Source organism: Monodon monoceros, unplaced genomic scaffold (assembly GCF_005190385.1).
Source record: "Monodon monoceros isolate NGI ecotype Baffin Bay Population unplaced genomic scaffold, NGI_Narwhal_1 Super_Scaffold_2, whole genome shotgun sequence".
In the NCBI taxonomy this organism is placed as follows: domain Eukaryota; kingdom Metazoa; phylum Chordata; class Mammalia; order Artiodactyla; family Monodontidae; genus Monodon; species Monodon monoceros.
In genome coordinates, this window is record NW_021703776.1 from 91,263,889 (window position 1) to 91,280,937 (window position 17,049).

General features: G+C 41.6%; 1 protein-coding gene across 1 annotated transcript in view; it reads right to left on the minus strand.

Moving 5' to 3' along the window:
• The window catches only part of PARP12 (poly(ADP-ribose) polymerase family member 12), a 44,842-nt gene that overhangs the window by 7,928 nt on the left and 19,865 nt on the right, over positions 1-17,049 (minus strand). The window contains exons 6-8 of the mRNA XM_029233404.1: positions 10,958-11,144; positions 6,903-7,044; positions 3,923-4,019 (exon numbers count right to left, since the gene is read on the minus strand). Of these exons, the coding sequence (XP_029089237.1) occupies positions 3,923-4,019; positions 6,903-7,044; positions 10,958-11,144 (426 nt within the window). The remainder of the gene's footprint in view (positions 1-3,922; positions 4,020-6,902; positions 7,045-10,957; positions 11,145-17,049) is intronic.

A 17,049-nucleotide genomic window follows, 5' to 3' on the forward strand; every position in this document is an offset into this window, starting at 1 on the left:
TACCCAGACACACCATAGTGAGAGTGCATAATACAAAGACAAACAGAAAATCTTAAAAGCAGCCAGAAGGGGAAAAAAAGTGATTCTGGAAGAAAGCATCAGTTAGACTAACAGCTGATTTCTCAAAAGCAGCAATGGAAACCAAAGCACAGCGGAGTGATATCTTCAGTGTTTCAAGAGAAAATAACTACAAGTAAAATGTCTACACCCAGTGAAAATATCCCTAAGATTGAGGACAAAATAAAGATGTATTCAAGCAAAGAAAAGCAGATTTTTTTTTCCCAACAGATCTTCATCTAAGGAAATTTGAAAAGACAGAGAAAATGGTATAAGTGGGAGTAAATTTAATGAAACAGTCATAATGTAAAAAAGCAGTGTCTCATGAAGTTAAAAAATAGCAAGTCCAGAGGAAGGTAAATGGAATAAAGTATATGAAGGATCTTGTGTCAGCTGGTAGGACAGCAAAGATATTGACTGACTTATACCTACGTGAAAAACTCATGTTGTAATTTATAGAGTGGCCTGAAAAAAAAAAACAGTAATAGAGTGTATAACTTCCAAACTAGTAGAGAGGAATAAATTAAATGAAAAATATATCAAAAAGAAGGTAAGAAAAAAATAAGACAATCATATGAAAAAAACTTCATGGAGGATGAAAGGACAGTAATGAACTAATAAACCAGATACCTGATGTATAAATGCCATTTCAATCCTTAAACTTCTGAATATGGAGATCATATTCTGTGACCCCATTAATTATGTAAATAGACGATTTGTTTCTAAAAGTGACCCACACAAGAGTCCCAGGTGGCCACAGAGGCCCAAGCAGACTTGCTTGCTGGAGTCATGACCACCAGCTACCGTCACACAAGTTAGAGGGAAGCACGACGCACTTCACTGCACCAATGTGTGTGACATAGCAGGGAGATCCTGAATCCCTCGTATCTTACTCTGAATTTAACCAAAATAACCACTCTTATTTCTGACATGTGGTGTCTGCCATGATCCCCTGACAACTAAGCAGAGTGACAACAAAAGAGATCCAGTCTCAGAAAGGAGACAGATAAGTTTTTCTAAACTGCATCTAGGGTAGGCTCTGGATAGGGAGAGACTAAAACATGACGTCCAGAAGTAGGATGACTCATAGTTAACCGAAACTAAATCCAGAAGCAATTCACAGGAGAGACTGAAACATTTAACTAACTAAATAATAAATATTTCTGCATGGTAAAATACTTCATAGACAAAGCCAAAAGGCAAACAACAAATGAAGAAAACACATTGCAATTTATATAACAAACTGAGGGCTGATCTCCCCATTAGATAGAAGACTCTTAATGTTTAAGAAAAATACCAAAATGTTGAGAGAAGAATGGACAAAAAGACAAACAGTCCACTGAAAAAGAAAGGCAAATGGCCCATACATGTAGGAAAAAATATTAAACCTCATTTATAAGAGAAAGTACATTAAATACACTGAAACACCCTTTCCCACCTATGAGAACAGCGAAAATCCAAGAGCTTGATGACTCCCTCTGTTGGCAAGGGGGAGGGAAGCAGGCACCTCACACATTCTGGGGTGAGTGCATTAACGGTTCCACCCCACAAAGAGGAACTTGCATTTACCTTCTAGGACTCTAACCTGAGGACCCACCTCCACAAATATGAAATAGCATATACACCAGACATCCTTTGTGGTATCATACTTGTAACAGCAAAAGACTGAAAAAGGGCAAAACATCCCTCGAAAGGGGACAGATTAAACTATGGTACATGCAAATGATGGAGAACTGTGAAGACAGAAACAGAATTTAGAAGACTTCAATGAACTGAAAGGGAGTAATTTTTTTTTTCAATATTTATATATACTGTGAAATGATCACAACAAATCTAGTAATGATCTATTTTTAAGTGAAAAACAAAAGGTACAGAATAGTATATATAGAATGTTACCTTTTATGCAAGAAAAAGAAAACAAGATACTTTTATGTATATGCATTTGCTCATTTTTGCAAAAATAAACACAGAAAGATAAACCAGAAACTGATGAAAATGTTTGCCCATCATAGGAACAGTGTGGAGATAACAGTGAGAATATTGACTGCTGAGTGTATCTTTTCATATAGTTTTGACTTTTAAATCATGTTTTACACATAGCCAAAAATAAATTTTAATAAGAAAGGGAGGAAGGAAGGCACACTTGGCTTCGAAGGAAACAGGGAGCGGAAACCCCAGGAGGCTACTTTGTTAGACTCACAGGTACTCTATTTGCTTGGAATGATAATACCTTTTCCCTCTAGCTTCTTTAAATGACCCTCCCATGCTCCACAAACACAACCACTGAAGTCCATCTGTGAAATCTTAAAAGAAGAAACAGAAACACTGTAAGTTCTCTGTGAAACAGAAACGAGCCAGATTTCTCCGGCTGATGGAAGGTGCAGTCCGCTAACAGCAGCGCTGGCTACAGCTCTGGCTACAGTCCCGGCTTGCTGTCAAACACCCAGACTAATGGGAACCATGGTACCTCTCACCATCCAGGCCACCCTCCCCCAGTAAGTGGCCGTGGGGATTGGAGAGAGCTGACCCCTCCCCCAGCTCCAATCCTAGCACACTTGCCTCAAGCCTAAAACTACTGATTCAGAGGGGTCTGATCAGTTTGCAAAGTTCACAGATTTGCCCATCAGCTGCAGGAGGGCCCTGCCTGCTCCTAAATGCATAGAAGGCCAGGCACTACCCTTGTGGCTTCTGGCAGCCTGTGACACAAGGGATCCCACCCTGGGGATGAAGTTGGCCCATTAGTGCCTGCAGCACCTGTTTTTGGTATTCCATGATATCCAAGTACTAAAATAATGGGGTTTTATTCGTGTAATTTTTGGTGTATTTCAACATTTACAAAAATTCAGGTCTGTGACTCAATTATTCACTTGAAAAGACAAGCTGATGAGCTGGCTTCAAGTCTAGAGTGGCTAGCAGATCACAACAAGCAGCCCTATAGTTACATTATCACAAAGCCTCTACCCACAAGGATAATTCTTTCTCTGTTTCAAAGCCTTTCCAACTAGTGGAATATGCATGTCAGTAGTCAAACTGCTACAGGTGACTCTACACTGGAATTGCCATTCATACATGACACAACTGGAGGAAAAAGAGGAACTTAAAATCCTTTGTTAGAAACAAAAACCACAGTTTGCTACCAGTGGAAAAAACCTGACTAACAAACATACACACAAGTGAAGAGAAAAACCCCAAGGGCTCTTTAAAAAGATTTCCTGCAAGTTATAAAACAAAAGATATAATCACTTGAAGATGGAAACAGAAAATATCAGGAGTTAGATTATTACTATTTCCTCACCATTCTCTAAGTTAGTCTAAACTAAGAAAGAACTTTTTGGCTTCTGGAAAGATCTGCACAAGAATACCTGATGTCTCAGTAACATCACTGGCAAACTTAAAGATAAAACATCTAATTAAGTGATTTTTCTGGTGTCTTTTTCCTTTATTTTATGTTGTGTTTGGCTTATCATTTAATGCTTTGTTAACTGCATCTGCATCATCACTAAAATGATTATACACCAAACATTTACTTTTTATAAATTTATGTTGTATTTTATAGCTTTATAATATATGCTACTATGTTTTCATTTGAATGTGGTAAATATACACTGATTTTTCTGTTTCATGAAGCCTCAACCTTCTTACAGATCACTCAAATGAACTCAAATGAACAGCAGCACTTTGGTATTAAGTGAAGGAAAATACTCAGAGGAGGGCCAGGTACAGGAAACAGAGACAGAGAGTGCCAGGGCATAAGTCTGCAAGCCAGCTAACCCTCTCAATGCTGCAGCTAGTCTGAGTAGGTTTTGTACCTGCAGCAGAGCACACAACAACTGATACACACACAAGTTCCCCAAATGCCACCTACCAGGTCTGCTTCAGCTTCACATCCTGGGGAGATACGAATTTGGGTCTCCGGCAAACGTTTCTAACTGTGCCATAGACCAGGTTTTTCTGAACGAAGGCTGGGAAAAACAAACAAACAAACACATATACACATATGGGAGAGCAATGTTTTATAAACACAAATTAAATGGGTTGGAAAGCTAATCCAAATGTAAAGCTCACAATCAGTCTGTTAAAAAAATAAGGCAATTTTACACATTTCAAATATTCAAAAAGAAAACAGGTATCTGTAGGAGACTGGGTTTAATGACTAGATGAATGATTAGTAATTGACATATCAATTATACATGAGTGCTTTAAAACTGTTCCTTCCAATCTTGTTTAAACTATTATTTTGCTCAGCAATTTTTCCCAGCTTGGATATAAAACAGCTTCAGCCCAGCCTGAGACCGATTTACCACATCTTGAGCCAGTGGAATTTAGAATTAATATAATAATTTTACTCTTATGAGTTTTTTTTCTTACTTTGACTAAACTTACCCTACAGAAATACTTCTCAACTTTTTAAAAACTGGACTGTCTTTAATAAATGAAATCCTTGCCCCATGCCCAAGATTCTCAGATTCCTCCTGAGGGCAGCAGTGGGGGGACAGGGGAACTATCCTTCATGTTGAAAAATCACAATACCTCTAAGTTAGACTACATGTCCCGACCCACCAGGAGAACTCTGTCAAGTCTTATTTTCTGCAGTAGAGTACAAACAATTTTCTTTCACTTGAAAAACTAACTCACCCTACTGCATTTCAGCATACACCCAGTGATCACCTAGGCGACACTGTGTCCCTCATGCCACAGCCCACATGGTCATCACGATGGGCACTCCTGGGGGGTCCCCTCATTCTAATCGGGAGCCCATATAATCCAGAGATGGCTACCACAACCCCTTCAGTTACCCATCACTCAACCTCCCACCAATACTCTGCTAATTAGCTTAAACGGGCTTTTTATTGGTCTGTTGACTAACACTGCAATGAACCCCAAATGAGCTTTTACTGGTGAAATGAAAAGGTATTCAAGATAAGTGAACTGGATAAATATATGCGAGACCCATTCCCCACCGTCCCCTAGACAGGGTAAACATGAGGCCTTCTCCCTAATTTGCCCTTAAAGAGGATACACCAGGCGAAGTCCCTAAACAAGCCCTGATCTTGGGGATTCTACCCAACTGATACATCAGAATTCTGCCTCTGGAGTCTTGGCATTTGCCTTGAGCGACTGTTTCACGACAGGAGTCTAAAAGGCAGAGCCAAGTCTTCCCTGATCCTACAGAACGAGTCAGTTGTGCGTGTTTCTTAAACGTCCCTGCTTCCTCATAAATATTTAGTTAATAAATGTGAGGGGCAGGTTGCGGTCTGAGACTTGCTTTCACTCTACCTAGTAGTCAGGTTATGAAGGGAGAAGTTAACTCACCTCAAAGTACTTCTGTGGCTACTGTTATGTACCAAACAACAAACAAAAGAATTGTGCCCACCCAAGTGAGCTTGAGTGAGTCTGCAGCAAACATGCTTTTTCTTGCAGTCTGCAGTGAACTCAATGTGTGTGCTCTTCCCCACCCTCATCTTAACTGTTCTGTCCCCTGGGGCTGCTGCCTATGTTGAGAATGATAAAGGCTACATCTGACATCTCTGGTTGATCTGTTTTGATACAGTCCAGATACTTTAAAGAAATACTTCAAACTATGGTCAGCAGCAGTCAGATGGGTGCTAGGTGTATAGACTTGTTCTTCAGGCCTGTCCTGACTTATTATTTCATATATTTCTCACCATCCCCTTTAATGCACTTGTGTTTATCAGACTGTGGATTGCAAACCACCTCACATATGACTTGTGTTCCCCAGCTGACACTGCAGGCTGTAAGCAGTTCTCGCTGTAGAGGAGAAGAAACTTTTAGGCTCTCTGTACAGGCACATTGAGAGGGCAGCAATTCTACTTTAAGTAAAACCACAAGTGCTACAAACCAAAAGCAAAATCAACTGGCTAAAAGCAAGCAGATAGAGTGGATTCAGGATAATTCACCAAAAACACTTTGCTGCCCTCCAAACAGAAGGTCCACAAAAATAAAGAATAAACTATGCTTCAAGGGAGGCCCACTTAATTTTCTTGAAAAATGAAAACTCAGAGGGATTCAGAGTTTTAAATGTGAATTTAAAGGCAAAACTGAACTGAACAGGGATGGACTGATAAATCTCTGTGAAAATGGCTTGAGAGAAGCCACAAAAAACCTGAAACTTAAAAAAAAAAAAAAAAAAAAAGTCACAAATAAGCCACTGGAAGGCCTGACCAAAGGGTGTTTGGTCTGTTTCTGTCTATCTGCCTGTCTGTCAAGGCAACCAGAACAAGCCAAGGCCCAGACTCAGGATACCATGAGCAGAGCATCTGAAAATCTGCTTCCCAACAATTTTTAGTTGAAGTGTGTGCCTACCACGTGTTTAGCCGGCCGGCCATCTGTGCTGAAGGTGTCTACAGAAAGCAGAGCTGCACAGCAGAACCACTATGACACGTGTCAGCGACCTGGACACAGGGACGTCCATGGCCTACAGGACAACCGCCACTGCCCACAGGCTGATGCTGCTTGTCCTCCACAAGGAGGGCTCCTGTCCCCTCCTATCACTCCCCAGGCAGCTTCCCACCCATCTCGCTGGCGGGCCTCTATGCCCCCTTCCAGTCTGGCAGCGCTTCAGGAGCAGGGACCACCCCATCCTTCTCTTTCCTGGCTCTCAATGTGTGTGCGGACTTTCTCCAGGGTTAAAATGGAAAAGGCAAAGCCAGCAGATGACCAGGCCCTGCTGGGTGGGTGCAGAGGGTCAGGAAGTATCTTCTCTCTTTTGGCCAGATCAAGCAGCTTGCGGGATCTCAGTTCCCCAACCAGGGATTGAACCCAGGCCACGGCAGTGAAAGCCCGGAATCCTAACCACTAGGCCACCAGGGAACTCCAGGAAGTACCTTTGAAGTCTAATTCGTATGTGTGCTTTCCTGCCTGGAACTTCAGAGCGGCAGCCTGGGGGTCAGACCCTGCGGCACAGTACGCCAGGTAGGCCTTCTCCACGTCGCTGTTGCTGACGCTGGTCACGGGGTGCTCCACGCCCTGGGAAGGCAAAGCCAGACACGAGGTGAAGGCAAGAAGAAGACAGACGCTGGGGGCCGTCCGCACCACCCACAGATGTGCCCACGGTGGTTGTTTGTGTCCTGGAGGAGGCGGAGGAGAGGAGCCGGGCACGGTGCGGTGGCAGGAGTGGGAGGCACAGGAAAGGAGCCGACGCAACTGCCTCCTGAAAGCTGCTCAGGAACAGAAGCCCATACACGAGGACCCCGCTAACCCGGACAATGCATGGGAGCGATGAGAGAGAGGGCATTCAATTACTCATGACGGATGATACAACCCTTCAAAGGAAGGTGAAACGTCAATGGTGAATTCTCAAACGCTGCTTCACTGAGGGCCTGAGCGACGTTACCTCCTCTGTCCCTTGTTCCCACCACCCTTTAATCAGAGTTCAGTTCTCCTTGCTGTTGTCTTTTTCTGGTCTCTTGGAGAGCTCTATTTTTTCAATTATCCATTTTGATCCCTCATCCTCTTTCCCATTACCTACATGATATCGAAGATTTTGGAATGGACTTGAGTTTGAATTCTGGCTCTCGAATCTGTTTCCTCTATAACCTCAGCACGTTATTGGAATCTCTCTGAACCTCAATGATCTCAACTCTATGACAGGAATAACAACAGAATTTAAATCATACTCATGTCATTATACAATAGGACCATCCCATCCTCAAAGACCTGGAAAACTGATTAAAATAAGGCACAGAGAGCCCTTAGCACAGTGCCTGGAACAAAAAGCAAAGGTGCCACAGAAATAGAGGCAGATACCTGGGCATACAAGTCTGAAGTCTGGAGAGGAATCTGGTCTAGAGACAGAGATGCAGACATCACTCAAGGTGGCCACCAATGTCAGAAGAGCGGGGGTTCAGGCTAGACCCCGGGAAACGCCAACATTCACAAAGGAAAGTAGAAAAAAGAAGCCCATGAAGGAGACAGAGGAGGAGCAAAAAAGGAGAGTGAGGCTCAAATGTGACATATGAAACATTTTTTCAATAAAATAAATAAGAACTTTAAAAATTTTAAATAAATCAAACAAAACAAAAGCAAGCACACAGATACAGAGGACAGACTGGTGTTACCAAAGGGGAAACAAAGGGGAGGTGAGGAGAGGGTGAAATGGGTAAAGGAGGCCAACCGGTGACAGATGGAAAATAAACCTTTGGTGGTGAGCACGCTGCAGTGTACGTAGAAGTCAAGATACATCGCTGCACACATGAAACTCATGTAATATTAGAAAACAATAAGTAACTGAATAATTAATTTAATCTAATTAAAGAAAGAAAGGAAAGGAAGGAGGGAGTGGGCAACAAGCTGGGTGGAGACTGGCAATGCCACAGGATTTGGCACCTGGGCCCTTTGCCAGCGGCTATGGCTGGTGACGGCTGTGCTGAACCGGGTCCCACCTCCTGCAGGCGTTCCATGAATGGTGACCAGATGAACAGAAGTCAGATTCTGGCAAGAGGAGGAATAAATGGAAGTCTTCCCTTTCAAGCAGAGATAGATGGGTTGTTTGGGTACAAAAGGGTGAGGGCAACTGTAGAGCTTTTAGATCAAACCAAAGGAGATCACAGGAGAGGGGAAAAGGCAAAAGGTAAATCGACACAAGAAGACTGTTGAGAATAATCCAGCCCGGATACAGGTTCGGGTAATGTGTCGTGGAGCCCACCACCTCAGGGACGGCAGGTTCAACGTGGGAAAACTCAGTGGGCCAAAAAAGAGTAACACATTTATACACAAGATTAGGTTATGGATTAAATTGTAACCCCCCAAAAGACATGTTGAAGTCTTAACCCCCAGTACCTCGGAACGTGGCCTTATTTGGAAATAGGGTCATTGTAGATGTAATTAGTTAAGATGAGATCATACTGGAGTAGGTGGGCCCTTAACCAACATGACCAATGTCCTTATAAGAGGATGGCCACATGAAGAATGCTACTGATGAGCAGGTAGAGATTAGAGTGATGCAAATACAACTGAGGAACGCCAAAGATCACCAGCAAACCACCAGAACTGAGGAAAAGACAAGCAAGAATTCCCTACAGGTTTCAGAGAAAACATGGCCCTGCTGCCACCTGGATTTCAGTTTCCAGCCTCCAGAGCTGTGAGACAACAAACCCCTGCTGTTCTAAGCCACCTAGTTTGTGGTACTTTGCTATGATGACCTAGGAAATTAATACAGGGTGGAGGCAACCTGGACCTGAAATTTGGGCGTATATCCTGAGCTCAGGCAGAAAAGAACCCAGCTTTTCTGATAATCAAGAGAAAACTGTCTTGAACTGGCAATTAGCAGAAAACTAAGAAAGAAATCCAATTATAGGGTGACATCAGAAGTGTGTGGAAAAGGAAGAGCTAGAATGGACAGGTCACCCTATGAGGGGCCCAGCCATTGGTACAAAATGAGACCATACAGCCGAAAGTCACCGAGTCCGCACGTGCACATCTGAATGCACCAGCGTGTGGTATGCTGGTAAAACCCACAGAAAGGTTATTCCCAGAGATTCTCGCTATTCTAAATACTCAATGTTCTAAACTATGCACTCCGGCTATACTGCAATAAAGGAGCAGCAGCCTAGAAAAGAAAAAGGGAAAACCCTGAGTTCGGTCGTTTGGAGGAGAAAGACCCCTGTCCCCAAAGTTGTGACAACGCAGTTTCTGAAGTCACCCAGGGTCCCGTATCATCCCACTCAGCTCCCAGAAGGGGGACGAATCACCAAACAAAACGTGAGCGGCTGTCACATTTGCCAGTTGCTTCTTGCCTGCTGTGTGTTCCTCCATGACGCCTCCGGGTGAGCTCCACTCAGCGTCATCTCTCCCGCTCAATGCCAGGCTTGGCCTCTGCACCCCACTCCTGACCAAACCCGGAGCAATGCTGGAGAGCCTCCCTGGACAAATCCAGGGAAGACAGAAGGAACCCCCAGGACGCTCAGAGAGGGAGACGGGTTGGGAAGAGGACGGACAGAGCAGTGAAGCGGGAAGGCCGGCACTGGAAGAAGTGGAGGGGAAGAATGAGGGCACAAGCCATCTCCTGAGAGTGACCGTGTCCAACTGGCCAGCGGGCACAGGCAGCAACACCTCTGTCCTTCAACTGGCCAGTCTAACTCCTGAGGATCTGCCAGGTGCAGGCACCACCCTCAGCAGGGGGGCACACCAGTGGCAAAAGCTCCCATGAAGCTCACATTACCGAGTCCCAGAGAAAAAGATATCCCAAGTGCAGTAGAAACTAAAGCCTTACTACTATAGCATCTTACAACCCGGAAGAATACAAATGTCTATTAGACCACATATCCTAATTTTCATTCGGGAGAAGGTGTCACTATAGAAATGGTGACCTCCCTATACTTATACCTCTACAGGTAACCAGGGGGCTCCCTTTAATCTGATTCATCCACAAACATCTTTGAATAATTGACAGCAGCAATTATTTGACACAGATACCAAATCAACAGCTGAAATCAGTCAATTTTCGTATACTTGCCCACCTTCTGTAAAGTTGCTGCTACAGATAAGGCAGAAAGCTAGCTTTGAAAAGCCTTCAACTTTATTCCACAGCTACACAAACACTCCAGCACACACAGGCGCTTGCTCTGGAGTTACCTGCTCAACAGTAAGAGAGGCATCTTTCTACCCCATTTAACGAAATGTGATCTCACTACAACTAAAGTCATTCAGTCCTGATGAACGAACAGATAGCTAATTGTTCAAAGATGGAACCTCATACAAATGAACTCTAAATTATCCCATTTTGCCAGAATTCCTGCAAAGCAAGTGCGTCATAAGGGGACCTGGGGATCTTTGGCTCTGTCAAGGGCTCCCCAGAGCAATCCTTGTGCCCATGTTTGGAAAGGCTCCCCCATCATGGACCCTCAGGAAGGAACACTCACCCTCTTTCCGTGACACTTACTTGTCTTCCATACTCCTGCCAAAAGCCAAATTCATCGTTCCAGTACCAAACCCACTCAGTGGTGAGGACAAAGTGTGGAGGTTTGGTGAGCGAGGAGGCCGTGGAGAGGCGGCGAGCCAAGGTGGTACCAAACGTCATGGAGTTAAAGTTCAGAAAACCAGTGAGAAAGCTACTGGTGCACATGATCCTACAAAAGAACATGAGAGGTAAACTGAAAACCCACCCGCCACATGGACTCAGATACTCAGCTCCTCCATGGTCTTCTAGATACTCTGCTGGAAGATGTGAACATACATGTGACCTGAACATTTACAAAAATGTGTTGGGGTGGGATGCGGGACCTGCTTTTTAAGATCCATTTTGCTGTGTGAAAATAATAAAATCACAGTAATATGGAAAACCTGTTATCATGACATTCCTTTCACTACACAGAAAACGCTGGTTAAAATATTCTTTTTTAAAATGCATTGCTGAGATGGCAAGAAACAGAAATCCTCAGAAGCCAAAAATAGTTTAACATACATTGAATGCATGTGGGGTGGGTCAGCCCCTGTACGAAGTGCTTTGTACATATTAAGGGATTAAGTCTTCATAACACTGAAGTTGCAACTCATCCCCCTTCACAGATATGAAAACAGAAGCCCAGGAAGGTTCAGAAACCTGTCCAAGGTCAAACAGCTAATAGATGGCAGAGCTGGGGTTTAAGTCAAGCAGTTTGGCAGAACAGCCTGTACTCTGAGCCACCAGGGTCTATTCCCTTTCCAAATGCTGAAGCGCCCCAAGAGCAAAGGGAAGGTCTGGAACCAGATAGGTGAATGAGGACTAAAGCCAGTGGCTGTCCAAGGGCAGGGTCAGTGAGTAACGACAAAAAGCCCTATTTTTAGCAGCAATGAGGAAACAGAAAACAAATGTAGGATCTGAATATGGTCAGGGGTCAAATCTCTGAAGAGACACTTCTGCATAAAACCATGATCCTAAAAGGCTACATATATCCTTAGTGAAGGGAGGCCAGGAAAGGAATCTGCTTTGCAAAGAAAGTCAGCAAGGAAATTTGCCTGTGTCAGTGTTAGCTTTGGACGGAAAGGCAAAAAACCTCCACTGAGAACTCAGAAACCACTCAGGCCTCACAAAGTTAATTCACACTTCCTGCATGAGAATTAACTTGAAAGACTCACTGTGGCAGTTCCCAGAGAAGCAAACACAAATCCCCTCTGGAAGGAATTCACCTTCAACTCAGGCCTCAAAAGAATTTCCACAGGTAAAGTTTCAGCAAACATGGGCTTACAATCAAATAAATCAGGAACAAGACACCATGAGCAAAACCCAGCAAAAACAATCAGTCCACCAAAGACAACAAACATTAGAGTTCTTGGATATAAATATGCAATATGTATGAAGTGTTTTTGAAAGTTAAATTGAGTATCACAAGTATGAGTAAGGATAAAGAAACTATAAGAAACTGGACAGCCACATGTAAAAGTATGAAATTAGAACACTCCCTAACACCGTACACAAAAATAAACTCAAAACGTATTAAAGACCTAAATGTAAGGCCAGACACTATAAAACTCTTAGAGGAAAACATAGGCAGAACACTCTATGACATAAATCACAGCAAGATCCTTTTTGACCCACCTCCTAGAGAAATGCAAATCAAAACTACAATGAGGCATCACCTCACACCAGTCAGAATGGTCATCATCAAAAAATCTACAAACAATAAATGCTGGAGAGGGTGTAGAGAAAAGGGAACCCTTCTTGAACTGTTGGTGGGAATGTAAATTGATACAGCCACTATGGAGAACAGTATGGAAGTTCCTTAAAAAACTAAAAATAGAACTACTATATGACCCAGCAATCCCACTACTGGGCATATACCCTGAGAAAACCATAATTCAGAGTCATGTACCACAATGTTCACTGCAGCTCTATTTACGATAGCCAGGACATGGAAGCAACCTAAGTGTCCATCGACAGATGAATGGATAAAGAAGATGTGGCACATATATACAATGGAATATTACTCAGCCATAAAAAGAAACGAAATTGAGTTACTTGTAGTGAGGTGGATGGACCTAGAGTCTGTCATACAGAGTGAAGTAAGTCAGAAAGAGAAAAACAAATACCATAGGCTAACACATATATATGGAATCTAAAAAAAAAAATTTTGTTTTAATGGTTCTGAAGAACCTAGGGGCAGGACAGGAATAAAGACGCAGACGTAGAGAATGGACTTGAGGACATGGGGAGGGGGAAGGGTAAGCTGGGACGAATTAAGAGAGTGGCATGGACTTACATATACTACCAAATGTAAAATAAATAGCTAGTGGGAAGCAGCCGCATAGCACAGGGAGATCAGCTCGGTGCTGTGTGACCACCTAAAGGGCTGGGATAGGGAGGGTGGGAGGGAGACGCAAGAGGGAGGGGATATGGGGATATATGTATATGTATAACTGATCCACTTTGTTATAAAGCAGAAACTAACACACCATTGTAAAGCAATTATCCAATAAAGATGTTATTAAAATAAATAAAATAAAATAAAATAAACTATAAGAATGAACCAGGTAGGGCTTCCCTGGTGGCACAGTGGTTGGGAATCTGTCTGCCAATGCAAGGGACACAGGTTTGAGCCCTGGCCCCGGGAGATCCCACATGCCACGGAGCAACTGAGCCCATGTGCCACAACTACTGAACCTGCGCTCAAGAGCCCACAAGCCACAACTACTGAGCCACGTGCCACAACTACTGAAGCCCGTGCACCCAGAGCCCATGCTCCGCAACAAGAGAAGCCACGACAATGAGAAGCCTGTGCACCGCAACAAAGAGTAGCCCCCGCTCGCCACAACTAGAGAAAGCCTACACACAGCAAGGACGACCCAACACAGCCAAAAATAAAAACAAACAAATAAATAAATAAATTTATATAAAAAAAAGAATTAACCAGATAACTTTGAAGGAAAAAACAGAACCTTTAGAATTAATATAGTAATTAAAAATTTTAAACCACAATAGATAGGACACAGTGCAACTCAGACAAGGCTGAACTAGTGGACTGGGAGAACAAGTGAAGCAATTCCCCTGCATACAGCAGAGAGAATGAGAGAAGTTAAAAGACATAAAAGATAAAGTAAGAAGATCTTAACATATGTGTAACCAGAAGTTCAGAGAAGCAATACTTGAAGAGATCATGCCTGAGGAGCTTCCAGAATTGATTAAACATAAAGCCTCCCACTCAGAAAGCACAACAAATTATAAGTAGATTAAATAAATATAAATCCACACATAGACAGATCTTAGTGAAACTGTAGCACCAAAGAATGACGAGATATTTAAAGTAGTCAGAGAGAAAAAAGAGATTACCTATCATGATGGGTTGAACTGTGTCCTTACAAAGATATATTCGAGTCCTAACTCTTGGTACCTGTAAATTTGGAAATATGGTCTTCACAGATGCAATCAAGTTATGATGAGGTCATACTCAATTAGCTTGAGCCCTAATTCAATGACTGGTGTCCTTATAAGAAGAAGGAAATTTGGACACAGAGACACATGGGAGAAAGCCATGAGACAACAAAGGTAGAGATTACAGCAATGCAGCTATAAACCTGGGAATGCCAAGGAACACCAAGGACTGCTAACAACCACCAGGAGCTAGGAAGAAGCAAGGAAGGATCTTCCCCTGGAGTCTTCAGACAGAGCATGGGCCTGCTGACACCCTGACTTTGGACTTCCAGCCTCCAGAACTATGACAATAAATTCTTGTTGTCTTAAGTCACCAAGTCTGTGGCAATCTGTTATGGTAGCCCCCCAAAACTAACACATTTATACTGACAGCTAACTTCTAAATAGAAGCAATGGAAGCAGAAAACAATGGAATAATCTTTGAAGAACTGAGAGAAAATACCCAATAAAACTATCTTTCAAGAATGAAGATGAAATAAAAACACTTTCAGACAAACAAAAAATACATCTGCCCCTTGACTCTCACTAAACTAACTTCTAGAAGATGAACTCAAAGGAAAATGATCCTCACGGAAACATATGAACAAAGGAATTGTGCGCAAAAACAAAATGGTAAACCTAAACGTCCATCCACAGATGAATGGATAAAAAAGATGTGGTACATATATACAATGGAATATCACTCAGCCATAAAAAAGAACAAAATAATGTCATTTGCAGCAATGTGGATGCAACTAGAATTATCATACTAAGTAAAGTCGGAAAGAGAAAGACAAATACCATATAATATCACTTATATGTGGATTCTAAAACATGGACATAGAGACAGACTGGTGGTTGCCAAGGGGGAGGGGGGAGGGGGATGGAGGAGGGATGGAGTGGGAGGTGGGGTTTGGCAGATGTAAGCTTTTATAAATAGAATGGATAAACAACGAAGTCCTACTGTATAGCACAGAAAACTATATTCAATATCCTATGATAAACCATAATGGAAAAGAATATCTAAAAAAATGTATATACATGTATAACTGAATCACTATGCTGTACAGCAGACATTAGCACAACACTGTAAATCAACTATACTTCGGGGAGTTCCCTGGTGGCCTAGTGGTTAGGATTCCAGGCTTTCACTGCTGTGGCCCATGTTTAATCCCTGGTCAGGGAACTGAGATCCCACAAGCTGTGTGGCGAGGCCAAAAAAAGAAAAAAAAAAACCTATACTTCAATATGAAATAAATATTGATTAAAAGAAAACATTAAAAAAACCAAAATGGTAAACATTTAAATTTAAACAAATATTGACTGTATAAAACAAGGCTAATTTCTAACTTCTGGGATTAAGAAAATAATAGAAGCAATATTTACACAGCACATCTTAAATGCCTGGCATTGTTCTGAGTGTTTTACACACATTAATTCTTTTAATTCTCAAAATAACACTTTGATATAGGAACTATTATTTTTATCTACTTGACATATGCAGAAACTGAGGCACAGGACGGCTAAGTACTTTTCCCAAATTCACACAAGTAGTATATAAGTTTGAATGGAACTAGTCAGAATTCAAGTGTTCAAGATTCTTTTACTGTTCAGGAGAATGATAAAAGGTATAGATTAGCTTAAGTTGTTAAACTAAGGTATATTAAGTTACAGGGTCTGTTTTCCAGGGTAATCACTAAAAGAACAGAAATTCACTATGTAACTTCCAAATTAGTAGATGAGGGGGAAAACAAAAAATCAAATGTGGAAACATCTAAGAGAAGATCAAAAAGGGAAAAGAAAAATAGAAAAAGCAGGTCAAATAGCAAAAACCAAAACAGACAGTAGAAATAAATTCAAATGTATAGGTAATCACAACAAATGGATAAACCACAATATTTAACTTTTGATTAAAAGAGAAAGATTGTCATACTGAAAAAATAACCAGTTCTACAGTGTTTACAGGAAATATAACTAAAATGTAAACAAAAGAGCTTGAAAGTAAAATAGTGTACAGTAGCTAAAAAAAAAAGCTGGCTTAGTTATATATATTAATATCAAATGAAACAGACTTAAGGCATAAAAGCATTACTAGAAATAAAAAGCATCCACTTTCTATTACTAACAGGCTCAATTTAACAGGAAGATAAAAGTTTTAAACTTCTATATACTTCATAATAGTTTTTAAATATATAAAATAAAAATTGATGGAATTACAAGGAGAACCGACAAATTCATAGTGAATGTTAACATACCTTTGAGTAACTGACACAAGAAGCAGACAAAGAAATCAATAAGGATAAAGAAGATTAGAACCACACAATTAACACACTTCATCTAACACCACATCCAAAAGACTCTGCATACACAGAATTTTACCAAAACTAACCATGTACTACACCCATAAAGCAAGCCTCAACAAAATTCGAAGAATCTATTATATAGCCTGACCACAATGCAATCCATTTGAATTTAAATTTAAAAACTAATTTTAAAATACACTTAGAAATAAATCATGGGTCATCTAATCTGTGAGATCAAAAAAGGAGAAAAGTTTGTTCCTCTAAAAAAGAAAAATATTAGTAAAATTAATAAATCTCTGCAAGATTGATCAAGAAAAAAGACAGGGAGAGAAAAAAGATTAGAAC